We start from the raw sequence: 22,772 nt of genomic DNA, 5'->3' as shown, positions 1-22,772 counted from the left end.
TCCTTTCCAACTGCCCTGCTCTCTGCCATCCTGCTTTCTTCCCCAATTCTCGGCTCTTGCTGCCCTGCTCTCTGCCCCGATTCTCCGCTCTTCTCTGCCCTGACTCTCCGCTCTTCTTGCCCCAACTGTCTGCTCTTCTATGCCCAGATTCTCCGTTCTTTTCTCCCCCGACTCTCTGCCCTGACTCTTCTGCCCTTCCCTGTAGTTCAAGCCTGTGGTTTTAACCCGCGGGTTTAAAGCGGGTTAAAACCATGGGCTTGCGAAGTTTAAAAAAAAAAGTTTTCAGCTCTGCCGGGCACACAGGGCCAGCACATGCACAGACCATCTACAGATGGTCTGCATATGTGTCGGGATCGCTGGAGAGCGATCCATGCGGTTGGTTGGAGGCGTGATTCCGATTGCCCTTGTTTGCATGAGGGCAATTTGTGAATCAGCCTCCCAGCCATGGATCGGATCTGATCGCTCACAGATCGGATCCGATCTGTGGCCTTTGTGAATCTAGTCCTAAGAAAGCTATATAGTAAAGCGGGAATTCTGTAAATAGCCACTCAATATGGGCATTGGAAAAGTGTGGTACTAAGCTCTATTCAATAAAGGGTGCATGCTCTTTATAGAATAGTGCTTAATGTTTGGTCCATGCCCAACTTTGGGTGCTAGAGTTACACCTGCTGAAACCTGATGTACGTCCTGATGCCCAAGTTGGGCACAGAGACCCATTATTCTTTAACACTGTGTGTAACTTTTTGGAACACCCATGACCTTCCCATGAACCTCCCATGGCTAGGTCCCTTTTTGGATTTTGCTGTGGTATTTAGGTGTTTGTGTTCTCCCGCCATTGAGGACTTCTCAACTGCGCAGAGTTTTTTCAAGAGTCATTTTTAGCCTTTGATCCAGGAGTTTCTGTATCAGAACCTTCAAGGACCCCTGAGGAAGACAGTTTTGTCGAAACACGGACCATGTTGGGTCCACAATCCCTAACGTTTTGGGTCCTAGGTATTCCTTTTGTGGATTATTGGATTGAACTTTTAATAAAGTCTGCATCTTGAACATCATCTTCTTTACAGTGTTTGTTTTTATGTGGTATTTAGGTGCCCAGCATATGGCTAGATGTGCACACAAATTCTAATTGGTGCCAGTTGACGTCAATAATTGGATTTTTAGCATCCAATTATTGATGGATAACAGCTTGTTAGCCAATTAAGTTGCACATGCTTCTCAGCAGCACCCTCAAATCTGGTTGCCAAACATAAAATGCAGGAGTAATTTAATAGATTTCATAGTCGAAATTACAGCAAAGAAAATTAAATATACACCTAAATCACTAAAAATTGTTCCAGCATGTTTAGAAGGACTGAGATTGCTTGGAGAATAAAGCATGTAGAGTATACCTCATGGAATTCATTTCAGTCCATCTGTATACATGCATCCAAGTTTTGTTTGTGTTGGTGTTTTGTTTCTCCGTGCATGGATTTTTTTTTCTAAATTTTGTTGCTTGTATGTGTTTTCTCTGTGTGATATATCTCTAACTGGGAGAGCAAAGAAGGAAGAAGCTATGTTAAAGGAGTAGTTCCTTCAGCTGCTATATATGCTTTGTATCAGTTTCTATGCTGGAACTTCTGCTCTCACAAAAATGCATTAGGCCTTTTTTCAGGATGGTGAGTTTATTTCTCTGGAATCAATAGTTTGATCTAGCCCATTTTTAAACTTGTATCTTTTCACCAATTTTTCCTCCGTTCCATTTTTGGAGAGTTATTTCGCCCCAGACAGATGATGATATTGACCACTTATTTATCATTTGTTTTCAATATCCACAGGGTTGGAAAGAATTTAAATTATATCTTTAAAATGCCCAAGTATGTTACCCCCTCCTTTACAAAGCTGCACTAATGTTTTTAGCGCCGGCCGCAATGGTAACAGCTCAAATGCTCATAGGAAGCTATTACCACAGCTGCCAGCACTAAAAATGCTAGCGTGGCTTTGTAAAGGAGGGGGTTAATGTGAAACAATCTACTGAATATATTAGTGCTTTAGCTTTAACTGAAATTACTTGATTTATCCATTAAATAGAAGAGGTTAAATTAGTGCATGCAGTTGTTTACTTTTGTCCGTGTTTAACTTAATGATGACTTTTTTTTTCTTTTTAGCTATTTGCACGCAAAGTCAATTATCCACAGAGATTTGAAGAGTAATAGTATCCTTTGTCATCAAAATGTGGTATAATCATTTTTATTAAATTATACAAAACTTAAACCTCAAGAAATGGACAATCAGAGGCTTTTAGGTAGATTCTATAGCACCTTGCCATTGATATGCAAGAGATTGTGGAATTCACAGGCAACTTATGTACAATTTATGGAGGATTCTAAGAGAAGATATAATGTGTTCTCTATTAGCAAGTAGGATGAATCAGCCACACAAATGGATAAAGTAATATTTCATTTTTCTTTTAGTCCTTTGGTCCCCAGTCCATCCCTCAGAGGTAGTGGGATTGTAAAATAAGACAGCAGACAGGTGTGGCTTGGAAAAGGGTATATTCCAATTCAATAGGTGAAACTTAAATTTAGAAGGAATCCACTCCAGATTTTTCACTCTGCCTCTGTAATACTTCACTGGGCTCTCTTGCTCAGTGTTTCTCAACTTGGTCCTGGAGTACCCCCTTGCCAGTCAGGTTTTCAAAATATCAACAATGAATATGCATGAATGAAATTTGCATATAATGGAGGCAGTTTATGCAAATTCAATGTGGATATCCCGAAAACCTGACTTGCAAGGGGTACTCCAGGACCGAGTTGAGAAACACTGCTCTAGCTCTACCTTCAGTTCTTTCCTTCTGCACACATGACTGCAGATGTGTTTGTTCTGTTCTCCCCATTTTATTATTTTAATTCAATGTAATTTTGTTCCCTTTTCAGGTATTTTAGTTCTTGGAGTGATTTTGAAGCTCTGCCTACTTGAAAATTCACAGACTTTGGTCTATAGCTGACAGGCTGATCCCACTGGGTACCTGTCAGCCAGTCTGCATAGATTTTTCTGAAGATCAGGGCCGTCCCTAATGTGGTCTCACCTACTCTTAATCAGGGCTTGAGCACAGGCTGCTAGACACCCTTTGCGCCTTTGCCTATACCAGTGCGCATCCGTTGGTCTGCAGGGTGGAGGTGTAGTCAGACAAAAGAGTTTGACTGGCAGCCTGAAGATCAGTGTTCCTGAACCATTCCCAGCATTGTGGCAGTGAATTTTCTCATCCAGCTTCTGGGAGAGCTGAAAGCAAGCTGCAGCATGGATCCTGTCAGGGCACAGTGAGTACACAGGCTGACACTAAAGGTGCCCGATTTCTGATTCAAATCGATTCACCAATTAACTTTGGGTAAATCGTTTCAAATCGATTTGTTTTCAGAAAAAAATATACTCACTAATTCATGCCTGCCCCCTTGCCGTTGATCTGTTTTGCAGACTAGGGACCCGTTTGGGCTTTCCCTCTGCTGGAGTCCTTCCATCTAATGTAACTTCCTGTTTCGTGAAACAGAAAGTTACATCAGAAGAAAGGACTTTGGTGAAAGGAACGCCTGAGCGCTGAGCGGGCCTGTGTGCGCAGATCGGCAGCAGCAAGATGAGCCCACATCTCCCTGGCTTCTCTTGATTTTATATTTTACTGGTTGGCTGGCTCTGTCCTTCCTGGAAGCATTTCAACTCCACCCTTTCCTGCATCTACCTTTTAATTTGATGCAAAAGCAGCGGTAGCGAATGCGATTCATAGAGCTATCCTGCCGCTAGTCCAGGCGTCTTCTCTCCATTGCAGCCATTCCAGTGGAAACAGGAAGTGTTCACTGAGGGTGAGTTGCAGTGGAAAGAATATGCCAGGAGCGGCGGCAGGAGAACTCTGTGGATCACTAGATTCGCTACCGCCACTGGCAACAAATTTTGCAACAATATAAAGGTAGATGGGGAAGAGGGGAGGTGGACTTGGGGGAGTTGGTGGAGACTGGAGAGGGAGAGATGGACTTTGGGGGAGAGGGGAGATGGCCTTGGGAGGAGATCATGGAGAGAGGAGATGGACTTGGGGGAAGGAGATGGACTTGGGGGAAGGAGATGGACTTTGGGGAGAAGATGGAAGGGAGAGATGGACTTGGGGGAGATTATGGAGAGGGGAGATGGACTTGGGAGAGAGGGAGAGATGGACTTGGGAGAGATGATGGAGAGGGGAGATGGACTTGGTGGAGGAGGGCAAAATGGGGAGAGGGAGAGATGAACAACATAGAGATAGCAGAGGGACCCAACATCTGAAGGCAGTCTGCTGAAACCTGAATTCATATCAAGCCACTACATTTAGCAATTCAAGGGATTAGGGCAGTCTTTTGCAAACTGTGTGCCTCCTGAGATTTCACGTGTGCCGTGGCACACTGGAGAGGAGGAGAGGTGCTTGGCTGACTTCCTACATGACGTGCCTCTTGCTGCGAGAGGCACATCCTGTAAGCAATCAGCCTGCGCCAGCATCTCTCCATCCCTCTTCCCTTCTGGTTTCCCCAACTGGCGTCTCAAAGCCCATCTGGAGGGCCTTCGCACATGTACAGATATCATTGAAAGCGAATCAAGTTAAAAAATCAATTCAGCAGGGCAAATTGAATCGAAATGAATTGAAATGTTTTTCCTTGAATCGGGCAACACTAGCTTACACCCTGTGAAAGACATCAAGGGAGGTTGGAAAAGTGGAAATTTGAGTGTTTTGGAATGTTCCCCCTCCTGAAAAATCCTAAAATTGCCATTTTTAGAGTTTGGGAAATGTGAAAAATATTGTGATTTTGGTGCGAATTTTGGTGACTGTGACCATCTTGGATTTTTTAGCGATTTTATTTTCTAAAGCTCCCTGCTTCTTCAAAACTGCAAATTTTGCCTGGAAATTTGCTGGGATGGAATCCTTGGACTCTCCTCATGTGGATTCTTGCCAGGATTGTGCAAATTTAGCACTTTGCACCACGTTCCATGTGGCACAGCCGGTGGGGGGTGGAGGGGCACAGCATCCAGCTTAGCCTCTCCCCTGCTGAAGCAGGTGACTATATGCTCAGCTAGCCCAGTGATTTTTGGTACTCAGCATGGTTGGAAATTTAGTCTGCCAGGCTGCAGACCCTGCACAGCCTCAGAAATGTTCAGTTTAGCACCTTAATGTGACCTATACCCCAGGAGCTGGACAACTTTTCAGAATTTTTGAAATTTTTACACTCTGGATTTTGGGCCAATGTGTTCTCCTCCTGCACAGTCCCAATCTGCCTACATGGCATCTCTCAGTGGTGTTACTCCTTTGGACACATTCTAAGTTCACTCTGCCACTATGCTTGTGCTTCCTGACCCTGATCTGGGGGATCCAGATGTGGATGCTTTGCTTGCTGTCCCCTTATTTACAGGTGCAGCGCTTCTTAGGGCAAGAGATCAGGGACTGTGTGGTGGATGGATCCCTCTGGAATTTTGGGAGCCTGGAAATGCTCTCACAAGACTCTGCCTACCTGAGTCTGCAGCTTTGCCAGACTTTCTTTCTGAATCTTTACAGAAGGTCCTTTTGGTCACTCAGCTGGCTCTATCTACTTCTTCCTTCTGGCTTTGTGGTGTGTGCTGGCAGTCTGCTACCTTTCCCTGGCACCCTGATATGTGTGTTCTGGTCTCAGAGCAGTTTGACTCTTTGAATATTGCTAGAGCTATGTCACACTGGTATTTTCTGGCATAGGAATGTCAGCAAGTTTCAAGTTTATTTAAAATTTCTTATATCGCTCAATCAGGTGAATTTTTTGGTGGTGCAGGTGACAAACTGCACCTTTCTCCCCAATGTGAGTGGTTTAGTGTTATAAGATATGCAGGACCACCATGTGGAGGTGGTTCTCAGGAACCTCTTTGACGCAGCTGCTTTAGCAACATCTTTTGTCACACGCACCTGCCATACTCAAAAGCGCACTCTGGAGAGTGAAGCGGTGGTTCTCTCTCTTCAACTTTTTTGGGCAGGGACAGATTATATGCCGGATACATTATATGCCCTTATGCGAATTTGACAGAGGTTCAGAATACTCCATCTCTGCCCACAGAATGCTTTGGCTTAGACAGTGGGCTGCTGTTTCCACTTCCAAGACTCATTTGGCTTGACTCCCTTTCCAGAAGCAGTGATTGTTTGGCAAAGGTCTGGACGACCTCATGGATTCTGGGCTGAACCGTCACCCTATGACTCTGCCTGACAGTGGACCCTGCCCTCCTGGGGTTCTGATTATTCTGATTTCATGGCTCCCAGCACGTCCAACTGTGTGTAAGTGCCACATTGCAGGTGTTTTCTCAGGGCTACCAGTTCTGCACCCCCTGCTAAATAGACACAATGGCATTAGGCTGATGGATGCAAATGGGGTCAGCTCTCAGCATTTCTTCAGCCTGGATGTGCATTATGTCCGACCAGTGAGTCTTGGACATTATTCAGTCAGGTTACAATCTGTAATTTGCTTGACCTCTGACAGATTGGTTTGTGGACTCCTTCAAGTCGCCTGGACAAAGTGCTCAGGATTCAAGCCATCATTAAGCGCTTGCTGAATATTCAAGTACTGCCTAACCTCTCGGGCTCAGGCAGATACGCCATATACTTTATCATGCAAAAGAAAGGCTCAGAAGATTGGAGGCCTATGCTGGATCTTCAGCATGTGAATGTGGCTCTCAAGATTCCTTGATTCCGAATGGAGACTGTGCGTTCAGTTATTGCATTGCAGCAGTGGCCCCAGGAGAGATTTTTGCCTCTCGGGATCTCACAAAGGCGTTCTTGCACATTCCTATTTTTCCAGCCTACCACAAGTTTGTGTGATTTCTTGTTCTGGAACAGCATTACCATCTCTCAGCACTGTCCTTTGAGCTAGCGACAGCGTCCCGTACCTTCACCAGGCAGAATTGAGGCAGATGCTCTAGTGCAATCTAATCTAATAATTCACTTCTATACCGCATAACCAAAAAGTTCAATGCAGTTTACATACATTTTAAAAATACCATACAAAAGGATCAGATTAGTTAAATACTAAACAGATGAGTTTTCAATTGCTTTCTAAAATCATAATAAAACTTGGAACAAAGAAGCAAAGGTTATCCAAGGACAAGCAGGCGGCCTATTCTCACATATGGGTGACGTCATCCACGGAGCCCGGATGCGGACAGCCTCGCAAGCATACTTGCTTGTAGAAAACTTCAGAAGTTTCGAATCAGCCGCACCGTGCATGCACAAGTGCCTTCCCGCCCAGCACAGGGCGTGTCTCCTCAGTTCTCAGTTTTCCGCGGAGCCGAGAAGTCTGTCTTTGATGCTCTGCACTGAACTTTGTTCGCTTCGTGCCTTCTCTCATCGCGTTTTGTGTTGTTTTTAGTTGCAAATCGCTGTGTTACTTTCTTTATTTTCTATTTCTAAAAAGAAAAAAAAAAAGAAGACTTTATTTTATTTTTTTTCATCGACTGACTGGTGGGGCAGGCCACTCGGCCGAAGCCTGCGGGCTTCGACTTCGCAGCAGCTATCTTTTCTCCTATGTCCCGGCCAGTAGCAAGCTTCAAGAAGTGTAGTCAGTGCCAGCGTACGATTTCTCTCAGGGACCCATGCCGCTGGTGCCATAAGTGCCTTGGGCCTGACCATAGTCCTAAGTCATGCGAGCACTGTGCTACTCTTCAACCTTGAGCCCTTAAACGTCGTCGGGTTTTAGTGGAAAAACTCTTCAGAATGGACTCTTCAGTGACACCGTCGTCTTTGACTGCTGTCTTGGTCCCACCTTCCACTGAGGGTCCTGCTGCTTCCACGATTCCGACCTCAAGTCTCATTAGACCTTCCTCGTTTGGATCATCTTTGGGCTTGAGTACACCTGCTCTATCTTCCCCTGAGTTTCCCTCAGGTCAGATACCTAAGCAGAAGGTTCCTGCGGTGGTCCTCAAGTTATCCAAGCATCAGTCCAAGCCAAAGTATGCTTCTATTGCCACCTCAGAGCCTATAGCCTCAGCAAGTGGTCCAGTTTCAGACTCGGATCCACAATTGCAGGCTTCTCTCCAGACCATATTAGAGCAGCAATTTGTTCAGTTATTGACTAAATACATGCCTACCTCAACTGTGTTTCCTGCAGTCCAGCCTGGGCAATCAGCAGTCTCTCGCAAGGTCGAGTCCCTGCTTGTGCCTCGAGCTGAAGCTACACACTCTATGCAAGGAGCTGAGTCTTTGCGAGTGTCTGGTCTGGCATCTACACACTCTATACAAGGAGCCGAGTCTTTGCAAGTGTCTCGATTGGAAGCTTCACACTCTATGCAAGGAGTTGATTCTTTGCGAGTGTCTTGACAGGAATCCTCACTCTCCATACAAGGAGCAGAGTCTTTGGGAGTGCTTTGAGATTCCTCGATCCAAATCACTGAGTTTCGATCTGTAGGAATATTTATGGTAGATACTGTTAAATTTGTCTAGGGAAAACCATAAACTCTTATACAGGTCCAAATATCATGGTCTATTTATACAGCACAAAACCCAGGCTAATGAGAAATCTCTTTATTATGAAAATAGAAAAATATAATTCACAAGCCAGCTATAAAATCTAAATATTGTTCACAAAATATCAGATTACACAAATGAAACTCAGTACATAATTATTACAATCTAATTGTTAGACAATTAAGTAATTCTACTTGTTAAACACACACTAAACAATTCCTTATAATAATAATACCTGATTAGCAAATAATTATATTATCACCAATGGAGCTGTACGAACCTTGTCCTTATCACAATTGATCCTTATCTAACCCAGCTGATAAGAGTGTAAATTCCGTATTCTTACCTTAGGGTCAGCCGCTCAGGCGAAATTAAGTGGAAGGGAAATCTTCTTGTTAGCTTTGGAAGATGTCAGAAATCCTGTGGTTAAAGGTACGTGTTGGTCAGTCCTGGGTAAGTCAATAAATCATCTGCAAACAAGTTCCAATCCGTGCTGAGTTCAGAGCTGTTTAAAAAGTCCGAATTTCTCTCTCTTAGGCAGAGAGTCACACGAGGTAACTTACAGATCTAATTATTAACAGAAAAAGGTTAAATATAGAATACCTGTGAGAAGATGTGAGCTTCCCCGCACCTTATCACAGACTAACTAATTAATTAATTAGCCGTCTTTCTTGTATCTCATCAGATGACCTCCTCGGACCAATCCAGAAACAGACTTGGATGAATAACCTTTCTGTGTAAAGTATCATATAGGCTGGAAGACCCAGGGCTGTTAGACAGATAAGAACAGGATAATTTCTTCAAGATTCACACTGTCCCATTATGAAGGCACAGATAGATGTCCTTGAGTAGAATAACATTCTGGTACATACCCATAATGCATCAGGCAGAATCAGCAAAGCTGTGTACTTCTTTCTTCTTGCAATTCATGCTGGAAAAATCTCTTGTTCAGCAGAAAGATTTCTTGAGAATGGTTCAGGCTTGGATGACATCAGCGAGGCCTAACCTACAGGTGTGAATACGGAAATATCCCTACAGTCCCCCCTCTTGAAGGAGAAATAACTTCAATGGAGTCTATTTCACCTTCAACCTAACTAAGTAGGAAAGGATCGTCAAGACCCAAGGTGATATAAAGATGCATAAACATAAGCAATACCATATAAATCAGCAATAAATCAAAGATATCAATAATCAATGTATAATAATCATAAAGGCAAGGGCAAAATATATGAACCCAGCCAAATAAATGATAACAAAATCACTGATTAATGGCAATATATGATAAAATCAAAAATCATAACTACTTAGCAAGGTACAAAAGGTATGCCAAAGCAAAAGTTAAGACAGACAGATCAAAATCAAAAATACGGCTGGCAAAATCACTCCATCATAGCCGCAATGTAATCATGCATTCTTAAGTCCATATGTGATGGTTTCTGACGAATAAGACGTCTAATCCGGATGGAATCATAGAGTGTAAAAACAGAGAACCCAAATAAGAGAGCCCACAGGAGAGCAAAAATTGGAATAACAACAGTGATAAAAAGGTCAATATTGCGGGCATCAACAACTTCATGTACATTGGAGGAGACAACATGATAGTCCGTAACATGAAGCTTATCATTATCAACTTTCAGTTCAATAGTGTGGGAAGGGTTTGATAACAAATATTGTTCCACTTCAAGGGTAAAGTTGATGGGATGTCCACAGAAAACATCCAGGATTTCCAATTCAGTTTCAGTAGGAGTAGAGTCCAAATGGAAAAGAGAAACACCTCCAACAGAAACAAAAGCATAAGGTGGAACAGTAACCATACAGACATTGCAAGGTAAAGTAAAACGACTAGTCACATCATGTTTGGTATAGGTGACAATAAGTTCAGTAGTAGGAGTACTGATTAACCAAGCATTGTTTACAATGGCAACAGTGGTGTCAGAATAATCCTCATACTTAGTCATGGTCACCTGGTATTTCTCAGGAATAGAAACAGACAAACCACATAGTGTTTCAGAGGTATCTTTCAGGAAGGGTTTACCAGTGCAGAGCCAATGAATATCTTTAGTTTTCTGACACAGAACCAAATTAGGGACCAAATAATGAGTGGGATCATCAGAGTGGAAAGCTACATGTTCTTGAGTGTCTACCTTTATGTGAATGTTATCTTTCCAGGTACCCACATTAATGACGTGCTTTAACTGGTAGACATTTTCAGGGAGAATAAAAGGTATATGTAGCACAAAAGCCAGTTCCATGCGTTCTACATTTACATATAAAGGAACTGCAGAACCTAAGTGGAAAGCAATTTGGATTTGAAAAGGGTCAAGAGGTATGCGAGTAATTTTAGAAAATGCTTCTCTAATTACATCAGAGGAAACCAAATACAGAGGAATATGACCCAATAGAAGATGACTAATACTAGTGTCAATTTCACGGAAAAGGTTATAAGTCATTTCTCTCATGGGATTCATAAATGTACATTCATCATTCATCATGCCTTTGATCACAGATACCTCAGCAGCATTAAAGTCAATTTGATGTGAATGCAGATTCCTTGGTGGTAGTCCTATGATCATAATAGGCTTTTCTACCTTTAGCAGCAGTTTCCAGATTTTTTCTGGGCAAAGGAAAATGCACCCTGTAAATGTTTACGTAAATGGGTGACATACTCATGAGCAGTAGTAGCACTAGAAAGATTTACATCATTAGTTCTATACAACAAATGAATTGGTAATGTCATTTCTCTACCTGTCATCATTTCAAAAGGCGTCACCCCCGTAGACTGGTGAGGCGTGGCACGAATAGCCATCAGTACCAAAGGTAACTTCATATCCCAATCCTTACCAGAGGTAGACACGTACTTCTTCAGGATCGTGATGATAGTACGATTCGCTCTTTCCACTTGTCCCGATGATTGAGGGTGGTAAGCTATGTGCAATTTACTTTTCACTCCGAGCATTTTCCACATGTGTCGCATCACATCCGCAGTGAAATGTGATCCTTGGTCTGAGTCCACTCTCATGGGCAAACCCCACCTACTGAACACATGATTCAGTAACAAGGTAGCGGTAGTCTGTGCCGTACAATTGGGTGCAGGCAAGCACTCAATCCACTTGGTAAACAAACAGGTGACAGTCAGCATATACTTATTACCTCGGGAGGAACGGACCACTGGGCCAATCCAATCAATCTGGATGTCGGACCAGGGCATGACCAAACCCTTATTTCTCAAGGGTGCTCGGTGAAGTGGTGTAGAGGGTTGAAATTGACAACAATTCAAGCAACCTCTCGTATATAACTGCACATCTTGCCGCATATGAGGCCAGTAGGCCACTTGCTTCAGTGTCTCATATGTAACTTCTTCACCTCTATGTCCAGCACAAGGTTCATCATGGGCATGTTGCAACATGATTCCTCGATACCCACTGCACAATACCATGTTTACTCGTCCGAGTGAGCAGGTCCTGGTGAATCGAGAATTTTTCTCTGGAGGTGTAGAGTATCCTCAGTTCTTCATCCTTCTGATCGTCTTCAGACAATGGATGATCCTGTGGATTCTGTATGAAAGTTATAGAACTTTCCCAGGATAAGATCTGTCTTCTGAGCGGTTACAAGATCAAAAGAAGGGACATCATTTCCCCACTGCACTACAGGTGTTTCAGCTACCTGTTTCGCTTGGCGTCGAGTAATAGCATGTACCATCGAGAACAACTCTTCAGGGCGTTGCCATAATTCAACTGACAAAGCACCTTCTTTGGCCAGTTGATCCGCAAGGTCATTTCTGATCTTGTCAGAACTATTAACCTTGGCATGACCTTTCACTTTCTTCCAGTAGATGGTCATGTCATTGTCTTGTACCAATTGATCTAAGGCTAGAATCAAGTCGCCATGATGGACAGGCTTTCCTTTGGAATTTAACATGTCCTTCTTTTTCCACACGGGTAAGTGAGACACAAAGTTTTGACGCACATAGTCAGAATCTGTACAGATAATCAGTTCTGATATCCCCTTCTGTACCGCAGACTGTACAGGGCTGCTACAATCTCTGCATATTGGTTGGTTTTAGCACCCAATCTATACTTCAAGGTTTCCATAGGTGTGTCGACATTCCACACTACACCTACTCCTGCGACCAAAGCATGGGTCGAGGCCTGGTGGAAGGCACAGCCATCCACGTAAACTTGAGGTATATTGGCACAGAGCTGTTCATCATAAAGATGATGACGATGGGGTTTCTCCTCTTCTGGTGGAATATCAGGTTCCGGTATACCTGTAAGAGAATCTTGTTCTGTACAATCATGCAATTCCGCTATTCCTTGGGCTACTGTATTACGATGTTTCAGGGCATACTTTACCTGTAAAGGCCATCCTTGGAGAGCCAAAGTCCATGAGACTATTCGGCTATTGGAGACGTGACCAGTCTTGATCTTGTCACTACCCAAGAAACTAATGGGTTGATGACAAGTCTCTACAATGAGTTTTTCTCCTTGGATGTAACTCCGAAAATGTTGAAGAGCCCAAACAGTTGACAGTAGAGCTTTCTCACAGTCAGAATACTTCTTCTCTACATCGGTGAAGCCTTTGCTTGCATAGGCCACCACACGCTTGTCAGAGTCGTATTTCTGGTACAGGACAGCACTCATAGAGTGTTTGGAGAATCCTAGGTCGATGAAGAATTCACGACCACTCTCGGGGTAGGCCAAGCAAGGAAAGCGACTAAGCTGATCTTTCATCTCTCGCATAGCATCGTCCTGTTCAGGACCCCACGTCCAAGGTACATCCTTCTTCAGTAAGGCAACCAAGGGTCTAGAGATCTCTGCATACTGACCTATGAACTGTCGAGAATAGTTGCATATCCCTAAAAATGAACGAAGTTCCGTCAGATTGGTAGGTCTCCTCAACTGTTGTAGGGCCTGTATCCTTTTCTTCTGTGGTCGATTGGGATTGCGGGATGGACAGGGCCGTCTCCAACATACCACTGATCATATTGCACAGATCTTTGAGTCCCACTTTTAGGATATATGGTTGCCAGGACTCGGGAGCAGAACCCCTAATTGGGGATTATTTGGTGGATTCTGGTATATTACCGTTCTTTGACTCAGATATTGCATTTCTTAATGCACCCATTACCCTTAAAGAATTGCATAAAGCTATCCAGAATCAACGGAACTTTTCTGCTCCAGGGCCGGATGGTTTCACGGCAGAATTTGATAAATTACTTTCTGGGCAACTTGGTCCTTATTTACGAGATTACTATTCCCAGGTAATACAAGATGAACATTTTCCGGTAGCATCGAATGAGGCTTTAATTACGTTGATCTTGAAACCCGGTAAAGACAGCACTGTCCCCGAGTCCTATTGCCCAATTTCTCTGTTAAACGTGGATATTAAAATTCTTTCCAAACTCTTAGCTGATAGACTAGCGACCCTTCTCCCTAATATCATTGCATCAACACAGGTGGGATTTGTAAAAGGTAGACAAGCGGTGCATAATGTGCGTAAAGCACTGTTATCCTTAGCTCACACCCAATATCATAATATTCCGATGCTATTGCTTAGTTTGGATGCGGCACAGGCATTCGACCAGGTCAATTGGATGTATCTCTTTGAGGTACTGAAATGTATGGGCATATCTGGTTGGTATGCCTCGGCGTTACGCACATTATATTCGACACCTACAGCGAGACTACTCGTTAATGACACTATTACTGACCCCATTACTATTGAACGGGGTACTAGACAGGGATGTCCCCTGTCTCCCCTCCTATTTTTGTTATACTTAGAGCCATTTCTTCGCACTGGCTAATGATTTATTTGCCTATTACCAGATTCGTCATTACGTTCAATCTCTACCAGTGATCTTTCTCACTGAGGACAGCAGGGATGCACTGTCGGAACTCTTTAGTCTCTCAGCCCAACAGAGGATTCCTTTACGGTTTCACATTGTGGGGATCTGGGACTGTCAATCGGGCCCCAATCTGGACATCTTGGCGACAGTGTGGGCCGAGGACTTGCAATGTACATTAACGGCCCAGCAATTCCAGCGGGTGATGAGGAACATTCGAAAGGTATCTCCTAATATTACCCACTGGGAAATGCAATTGAAAATTGTCCTAAGACTATATATTCCACCGGAACGAGCAGCCCGGATGGGGATTTCGGCATCTCATTCTTGCTTGAAATGTAATCACGCCCATGCATCTTTGGGTCATATGTTCTGGGCCTGCCCCAAGATTCAACAGTTTTGGAGACATCTTGGACAATACACTTCATTACTTTGGGGGAGGCGCTGGCTCCCGCAACCGAGGGCGTTATTTGGATTTTATAATATTGCCACGCCCAAACCTAGAGGAATGTCAGCGTTTCTAACCAGAGTGCTTTTGATGGGAAAGAAAGTTATCCTCACTAACTGGCTCTCTCGTGATCCCCCGTCCTATGCACAATGGCGATCTCTGATGATAATCCATGCAACGCTGGAGCAGCGACAGGTCGGAGAATTGGATCGTGGACTGGGTCGGAAATTTAGTCAGACCTGGGAATACTTCTGGCAGGACCTTACACCACATGCACGCAGCAGACTTTTAAATCTTTAGGATAAACTCAGACTTTCAGCTCTTGGTATGGCTTTGGACTCTCGGGATGGGGAGGGGAGGGAGGGGAGGGGGGGCTATGTTTACACTGTTATTTTATAACTGATGCTACTACTTGTGAGCTTGTTTTTGTTGAAACAATAAAAATCATTTGAACATAAAAAGAATAGGCCCAAGAACAGAACCTTAGGCACACCACTGGTAACATCCCTTTTCTCAGAGCGATCTCCATTGATCACTACCCTCTTGTCGCCTTCCACTCAAACAGTTCTTGATCTAGCCTGTCACTTTGGGACCCATCCCTAGGGCACTCAGTTTATTTATTAGACGTCTGTGCTAAAATCTAAATTCATCACATCTAGTGCACATCCTCTATCCCACAGGTGTGAAACTCAAGGCCCGCAGGGCAAATCCGGCCCACCTGGTCATTTTATACGGCCCATGGTCCGATGCCCCCAGTGTTAGCTTGTGGCCAGCTCCCTCCTCCTCACAGCCGTAGTGTGCACGGAGCCGCTTACAGCGGCTCCTCGTGCATCCCACACCTCATCCAGAAGCATTCCCTCTGACGTTGCAACATCAGAGAAAAGGCTTCTGGCTCAGGTGCAGGACGCGGCTCAGTGCACACTACGGCTGTGAGGAGGAGGGAGCCAGCCACAAGTAACACTGGGGGCATTGAACCGTGGGCTACATAACATGGCCAGGTTAGAGCCAGCCAGAAGGTTAGCCACCCACCAGAGGGAGACACAGCATGGAGGTAGGGGGAATGATTTTATTTTCAAGTTAGTGTTTGAATTGGGTCAATTTTGAGCATTTTAATCTGCTGTCTATCTTTTGCACTGCTCAGGAAGAAATACATCTGTTTCTTTTTCTCTGGGGGTTGTACTGCATGCAGAATCTTGAATTTTAGAGTGTTTTTTAAAAATACAGTATATTACTACTTTTAGTTTTTGGTCCCGTATTTGCATAGGGGTTATCTGTGTTCTAGTAGGAATGAAGGCATACAGTGTGTTTTGTGTAGTTTAATTTAGTGGTTAACCATTACCATTATGTGTTAATAAGATTATATTGTGTGTGTATATATGAAAAATGAATGGGAAAATTGAGTTATAATTAGTATTATTATGGGGGTGGGGTCTGGCCTGTGATGTAGCCTGTGTTTTGGATTTCGACCCCTTAATGTGATTGAGTTTGACACCCCTGCTCTATCTAATTCTCTGGTCACCCAGTCAAAGAAATTGATCAGATTTGTCTAACAAGTGAATCCATGTTGCCTCAGGTCCTGTAAGCCACAGGATTCCAGGAACTTGACCATTCTCTGTTTTTAAAGTGTTTCCATTAATTTGCTTACCTCAGAAGTCAGGCTTACCGGCCTGTAATTCCCTAAGAGTATTGGTTGTACTGCTAAAAGAAAATACAGTGCTCAAAATAAGTACAATACCTCCTTGTTTCTCTTATTTGACAGTTTTTCTTGTATCTAAGTGGAGTATTATGTTCCAATTTAGAGGCTGTATGTTACTAAGGAAGTTAAAAGACTTGAGGTGGTTGAGAAGGATGACAAAAATGGTTTGGGGTTTACATTACAAGATGTATCAGGAGAGACTTGATGACCTAAAGATGTACACCCTGGATGAAAGGAGAAAAAGGGATAATATGATACAGATTTTCAAATGCCCATATTTGAGAGATATTAATATACAGTGGTACCTTGGATTACGAGCATAATCCGTTCCAGGAGCATGCTCGTAGTCCAAAATGCTCGTTTATCAAAGCGAGTTTCCCCATAGGAAATAATGGAAACTCGCTTTGATACGTTCCCACCCCCCGAGGCCAGCAGCGCTGCTCTCCCCGCTCGCAAAGAACCCCCCCCCCCCTCTGCGCGAACCGGCACCCCCCCCATGCGAACTGGCCCCCCCGCCCGAACAACTTAAACTTACTCCCCCCCCCCGTCTGGCACCGACACGCAGGCACAGATCGTGCCGGTGCCTAGAAGATCTTCCAGCTTCTGCCTGCCTTGAGGGAGAGGGAGAATTAAAGTCCTTGAGCATGCGCAGATGCATGCTCAAGGCAGGCAGAAGCCGGAAGATCTTCTAGGCACCGGCACGATCTGTGCCTGCGTGCCGGTACCAGACCGGGGGGGGGGGGGGGCAATTGGACCGAGGGGGCCTTTGCAAGCGGGGGGAGCGATGCCGGTTATCGGGGGGGGGGGGGTGCTCGCAAATCGAGTCAACACTCAGTTTGCGAGTCAAAAGTTTGCTGAGTGTTTTGCTCGTCTTGCAAAACACTCGCAAACCGGGTTACTCGCAAACCGAGGTTTGACTGTATAAGCAAATCTTTTCCAGAGGAGGGAAGGTGATAGAACTAGAGGACATGAATTTAAATTGCAAGAGGGCTAACTCAAAAATAATGTCAGTAAGTACTTTTCAATGGAGAGAGTGGTAGATGCCTGGAATAACCCTCCCACATGAGGTGGTTGTGATGACAACGGTAACTGAATTAAAAAAATGAGTGGGATAAACATAAAGGAATCCTGTATGGAAAGCATGGAACTAAACAAGTTTAGTGGTGATTAGATGGTAATTCTAAATGAGAAGCAAAACTAATGCTAGGCAGACTTCTACAGTCTATGCCCTAATTGTGCCCGAAAAGATAGGCCAATACCAGGTAAACCTCTATGGTCTGTGTCCCATATATGGCAAGACAGATCAGGATGGGCTGAAGTTAGTTTTGACGCAACTCCAGCAGTGGGGCCCTGAAAATAGCAAGGACAAATCAAGTGTGCATATTGTATTATTTCATACTTTATGAATTTATCTTGGGCAGACTAGATGGACCATATGGGTCTTTATCTGTTGTCATCTACTATGTTACTATGTTCGTCTGACTTTTTTTCTCTTGTCCTGTTTTTCCCTGACTTCCAAAAAGTACTGAAAAGAGTTGGCAGTGTCTTCCATGTGGGAGGGCATGAATCAGTCTTGACCTACCCTCTTGCATTTCCTGAATTATTTTATTTACCGTATTTTTCGCACTATAAGACACACGCACCTAGGTATAGAGGAGGAAAACCAAGATAAAAAACATTCTGTCCCCCCCTCCCTGCCAGGCTCTCTACCATGCCCCACCGCCCTGCCCTGTACCCCCCTCTGGTGGTCTAGTGATGCAGGGCAAGTCTAGTGGTAGGCAGTCTGGCACAGCCCTCCCCCGGTACCTTTTTAAATTCTGGTGGTCCAGCAGTATATCAGCAGGAGTGAGATTTCTGCGCTCCTGCCCCTCCCTTGCTGGATGGCTGCCTCCTCATATCTTGCGGCTAGCGGCGCAGAAGGCAGGAGTGCGCTTTTTGTGCTCCTGCCTGGCCCCGCACCGCTCCCTGAATGGCTGTTGTCAGTTCTCGCGAGTCCTGCTACAAGATACCAGGCTGAACCACCAGATACCAGGCTGGAACACCAGAATTTAAAAAGGTATTGGGGGGGGGGAGTTTAAAAAATTGTTATATTCATTCCATAACACGCACAGACATTTCCACCCACTTTGGGTGGGGGGGGGGGAAGTGCATCTTATGGAGCGAAAAATACAGTATTTATTTATTTAATTTGTGTTCTATCCCGTTCTCCCTAATGAGCTCAGGTTAACATACATAATATACAGTTAACTGGTTACAATTTGCCATACTTTAGATACAGTACAAGTTTTCCAATACAAGTTTTTATCCTAACTTGACAAATACTAGGGATCTAATACCAATATACATAATATACAGTTTACAGGTTACAATTTGCTATTGTTACAGTGCAAGATTTTTCAGTGCAAGTTTTTATCCTAACGCAACACATTCCAAACATCTAGTACCACTATACATTTATTTGTAATTTATTAGTTGTGGCCAGGGGAGTTAGGTGAAGAGGTATGTTTTTATTGCTTTCCTAAAGTTCAGGAGTCCTTCAAGGATCTGATCTGTGGGGGCAGTTGATTCCAGTGGTTTGGTATGAAGTGGGAGTAGGAACGTCGTTTGGCGGTTTGCAGTTGAAGGGCACGATCAGGTGGCATTTTGAGGTATATTTCATCCTGGGAGTAGAGGAACTTGTTCGGCACGTACAAAGGAAGCTTGGTTGTCATATTAGCCCGGCACCATGTGCAGGGATTTGAACGTTAACAGCATGCCCTTGAAGACACAATGTTTGACTAGGGGCATAGAGTAGTTAGGTGAAGTCAGGTTCAGAAAAGTAGTTCCTTATTTTTTTGGAGTTGTCGCAGGTAGTAAAATGAGGAAGATACCTCTTGAGAGATATGGTTGGAAAGCGATAAGTTGGAGTCAAGGAATATTTCGAGGCTGCGCTTGGTCCTTTGCAGTTTTAGTAGTTGAGTCCCAGTGCAGGGAGGGATGGATGCGGTTGTAGTGCGTTTTACAGATCCAAAGGAGTTCTGTTTTGGAGGCATTTAGCTGTAATTTGTTGAGGGATATACAGTTTTTGAATTCCGAGAGGCAGTTTAGGAGTTTTGTGATCTGGAAGGTTCACCCTCCTTCTCCATGACCACAAAGAGAGAACTTTATGCTCTGGTGAGAGTGCAATACAATGTTTACATTCTTTTTTTAATTTTTTTTATTAATTTTAACCTTTCATCACAAACATCCACTTGCTAACAGGAACATTGAAAAAAATCAAAGAAAAATATAGGAAAATTTCCATAAAGCAATAAAACTAATTCAACTTTGCATCTTTCTACCTTAGACCACGATGAAAAAGACGATGGAGTTATATAACACTGGCAATTAATCCAAGGATATAAATGTCTTAAGGCCTAATGGCATTACTTCCACAATTAAATTATAAACTCACTAAATAACAGCAACAGGTTGAGTGGCTTGTTTGGACATTTTAATATCCATAAAGGAATGCAACTGTTCTGGTAAAAAGAATATATGTTGAACATTAAGATATTTCACCAGGCATTTGGTTCAGATATCTAAAGAAAAAAGAAGCTGCTAAGGAAATAATTTCTTGCTGCTTGGCCAAAAATAATTTACATTTCTCCTGTGTAGATCAGGATATATCCATATTCTTTGTCCCAGGAATTCAGAAGTCGGATTCCTAAAGAAAAGCATTCATATCTTGTTTGAAAATAAAGCTCTGATTATCACCACTTAATTGATCTTGTGTATCACACTAACAACTTGTATAAATGCGCTGTCACACAAATATATATCCTTTCATAGGTATTCTAGAGAAAAACAGGGGTCTCAAGTGCTCCCGGCCAGAGGCTTGAGATATACTTCAAAGCCACTGACTGATGTTATGAGCTATCATCGGTCCCGTTTATATTCTCTATACCAATGACTAGTAGTTTTTTCTTACGTTTTTACATTCTTTTTTATTTTTTTATAAAAAGTATTTTACTAAATCAGTTCTTTAGCCTGTCTGTGCAATTCAAAATTACTTAGCTTTTTTTCATTGACTCTTAATTCTCTCTCTCATTAACTCTCTACGGAAGATCTCCGTTTCGCACCCGTACATTAGCAAGGGGCTTCTTCAGGAAAGCGCCAAGGGTCACTTATAGTATCCCCAGCATAGTTCTACTACTTTTCTATTGCGAAATGGAATCTCCTTCCTCATAGGATTCCCTCAGCATAAAGAGCAGCAGCTTGACTGGAGAATTTGTGGGAGCCAGTCAAGAAGCTGCTCAGCATCAAGAGGAATTTTGCTGCAGCAACCGGGTTAGCAGCAGGGCAGGACCATGTAAAGCTCACTCCTGCCCACTGCACCTTGAGGACAGGGCAGAGATGGGGAACTAGGTGCAGAGCCTGGGAGGGAGGAGGCTGGGTGCAGAGTCTGACAGGGAGGGAGGAGGGCTGGCTGCAGAGCCTGACAGGGGAGGGAAGGAAGAAAGAGGGCTGGGTGAAGAGCCTGATGAGTTGGGAGGGAAGGGGGCTGGGTGCAGTGCATGATAGGAAAGGGGCTGGGTGCAATGCCTGAAGGAGGCTGGGTGCAGAGTCTGGCAGTGGAGGGAGGGAAGGGGGATCGGTGCAGTGCCTGACAGAGTAGGGAGGAAAGGGGCTGGGTACAGAGCCTAGGAGGGAGGGAGGGAAGGGGGCTGGGTGCAGAGCCTGGCAGGGCACTTGAATATTAAGCTGCCCGACTTCTATTTGAGTCAGCCATTTTTCCTCCTTGGGGGGGGGGCAAAATGTGGGTCTCGACTTATATTCGGATTAACTTATATTTGAGTCTATACAGTACTATCCCAGGACAAGCAGGCATGATATTCTCACATGTGGGTGACGTCATCTACGGAGCCCCAGCGCGGACAGCTTTTCAAGCAAACTTGATTGAAGTTTCAAGTTTGCACACTGCACCACGCATGTGCTAGCCTTCTTGCCCACTAGAGGGCGCATCCCCACCTCGTGGTCCTCAGTTCTAATTCATCCGCGGAGCCAGAAGCCCTGTGGATAAATTGTGTGCTCTAATTGTCTTCTGTCGCCGCGGCTGTGGACGTTTTTTCGACGCGGTCGCTGCTTGTAGAGTTTCTTTCTTTCTTTGTTTTCCTTTTTCTAAAAAAAAAAAAAAAAAGATTTCTTTTCCGTTGCTCCGGGAGCTCCCGGTAGCCACGGCCCGGGAACCTCGCTCGTTCCCGACCACGTTGTAGGCCATGTCCCGGCCTGTTACGGGGTTTAAAAAGTGCGGTCGTTGTGACCGACTCCTTTCTATAACAGACCCACATCGGTGCTGTTTACGGTGCTTGGGGCCCCAGCACCCGACAGACGCGTGTGACAAGTGTGCCACCTTTCAGAAGCGGGCACTCACACGCCGTAAGGCCCGCATGGCGGAACTTTTCTCCGTCGAGTCCCCGCCGGGGAAGGCCTCGAGTTCGGCCTCGGCTTCGGCCCCGGCCTTGACCTCGGCCTCTACCTCGGCCTCGACCTCGGCTTCGGGACCCTCGGCTTCGCCTCGTTCCTCGATGCCATCAAAGCAGGTTGCCTCATCCAAGGCCTCGGGAAAGTCTCCACTTCTCTCCTCAGCTCCAGGATCGTCAAAAAAGCCATCCTCGGGCTCTTCGACGGCGGGAGGGTCCACCTCCGCTCAGCCCAAGATCCCCAAGTCCATCGCCCCGAGGGAATACTCGAGACCGAGGTCGCCCTCTGAGGAGCATCGGCAGGTATTGCCCCAGGGGATGTCGATCCCGGTGTTCCAGGACTTGCTCCGGGCGTTGATCGCCTCGGAGCTTACCGGGGCCATTGAGCACCTGCAGCAGGCTTCGGCCTCGACTGCTTCGGCCTCGATGGCCCCGCAGTTGGCGACCTCGGCCTCGGGTACCGGGGCTTCGGCCCCCGAGGCGCCCACGGCCTCGACCTCGGCATTGGCCTCGGACCCGGCTTCGAGGGGACAGCCGGAGCGTAGCGTGCGCCCATGCGACAAGGTGCGCCGGGTGCGGCGGCTCTCGTCGTCGTCCTCGGAGTCCTCGCGAGGTTCATCACCTTCGGGCAAGCCTCGGGCGAGGCACCGTGCGAGGAAGGCCAAGCGGTCTCGGGCCTCGCCTCGGCGGCGCGGTCGCTCGTCGCCGGCCGGGGTCGATACCTTGCGGGTACGGGACCTGCGGGTCGATAATCCCAACTTGTTTAGGTCTCCTGCCAGGGAGAGTTTCCGAGCGTCCTCGCCGGGGCCGAAGGGACGGGCTTCGATGCCCCGGACCCCGGGGGGATCCCCCAAGGGATCCTTTCGTCAGACTCGGTCTCCGAC

General features: G+C 45.1%; 1 protein-coding gene across 6 annotated transcripts in view; it reads left to right on the top strand.

Moving 5' to 3' along the window:
- BRAF (B-Raf proto-oncogene, serine/threonine kinase) overlaps nt 1-22,772 on the top strand; it is a 1,024,017-nt gene that overhangs the window by 817,485 nt on the left and 183,760 nt on the right. For all 6 annotated transcript variants that reach the window (XM_033958817.1, XM_033958818.1, XM_033958821.1 and 3 more), the window contains one exon: nt 2,145-2,191. In XM_033958817.1, coding sequence (XP_033814708.1) covers nt 2,145-2,191 — 47 coding nt within the window. The remainder of the gene's footprint in view (nt 1-2,144; nt 2,192-22,772) is intronic.

This window comes from Geotrypetes seraphini, chromosome 9 (assembly GCF_902459505.1).
Source record: "Geotrypetes seraphini chromosome 9, aGeoSer1.1, whole genome shotgun sequence".
Lineage (NCBI taxonomy): Eukaryota > Metazoa > Chordata > Amphibia > Gymnophiona > Dermophiidae > Geotrypetes > Geotrypetes seraphini.
Note: the sequence above shows the minus strand (reverse complement) of the source record. Positions and strands in the feature narration are given on the sequence as shown.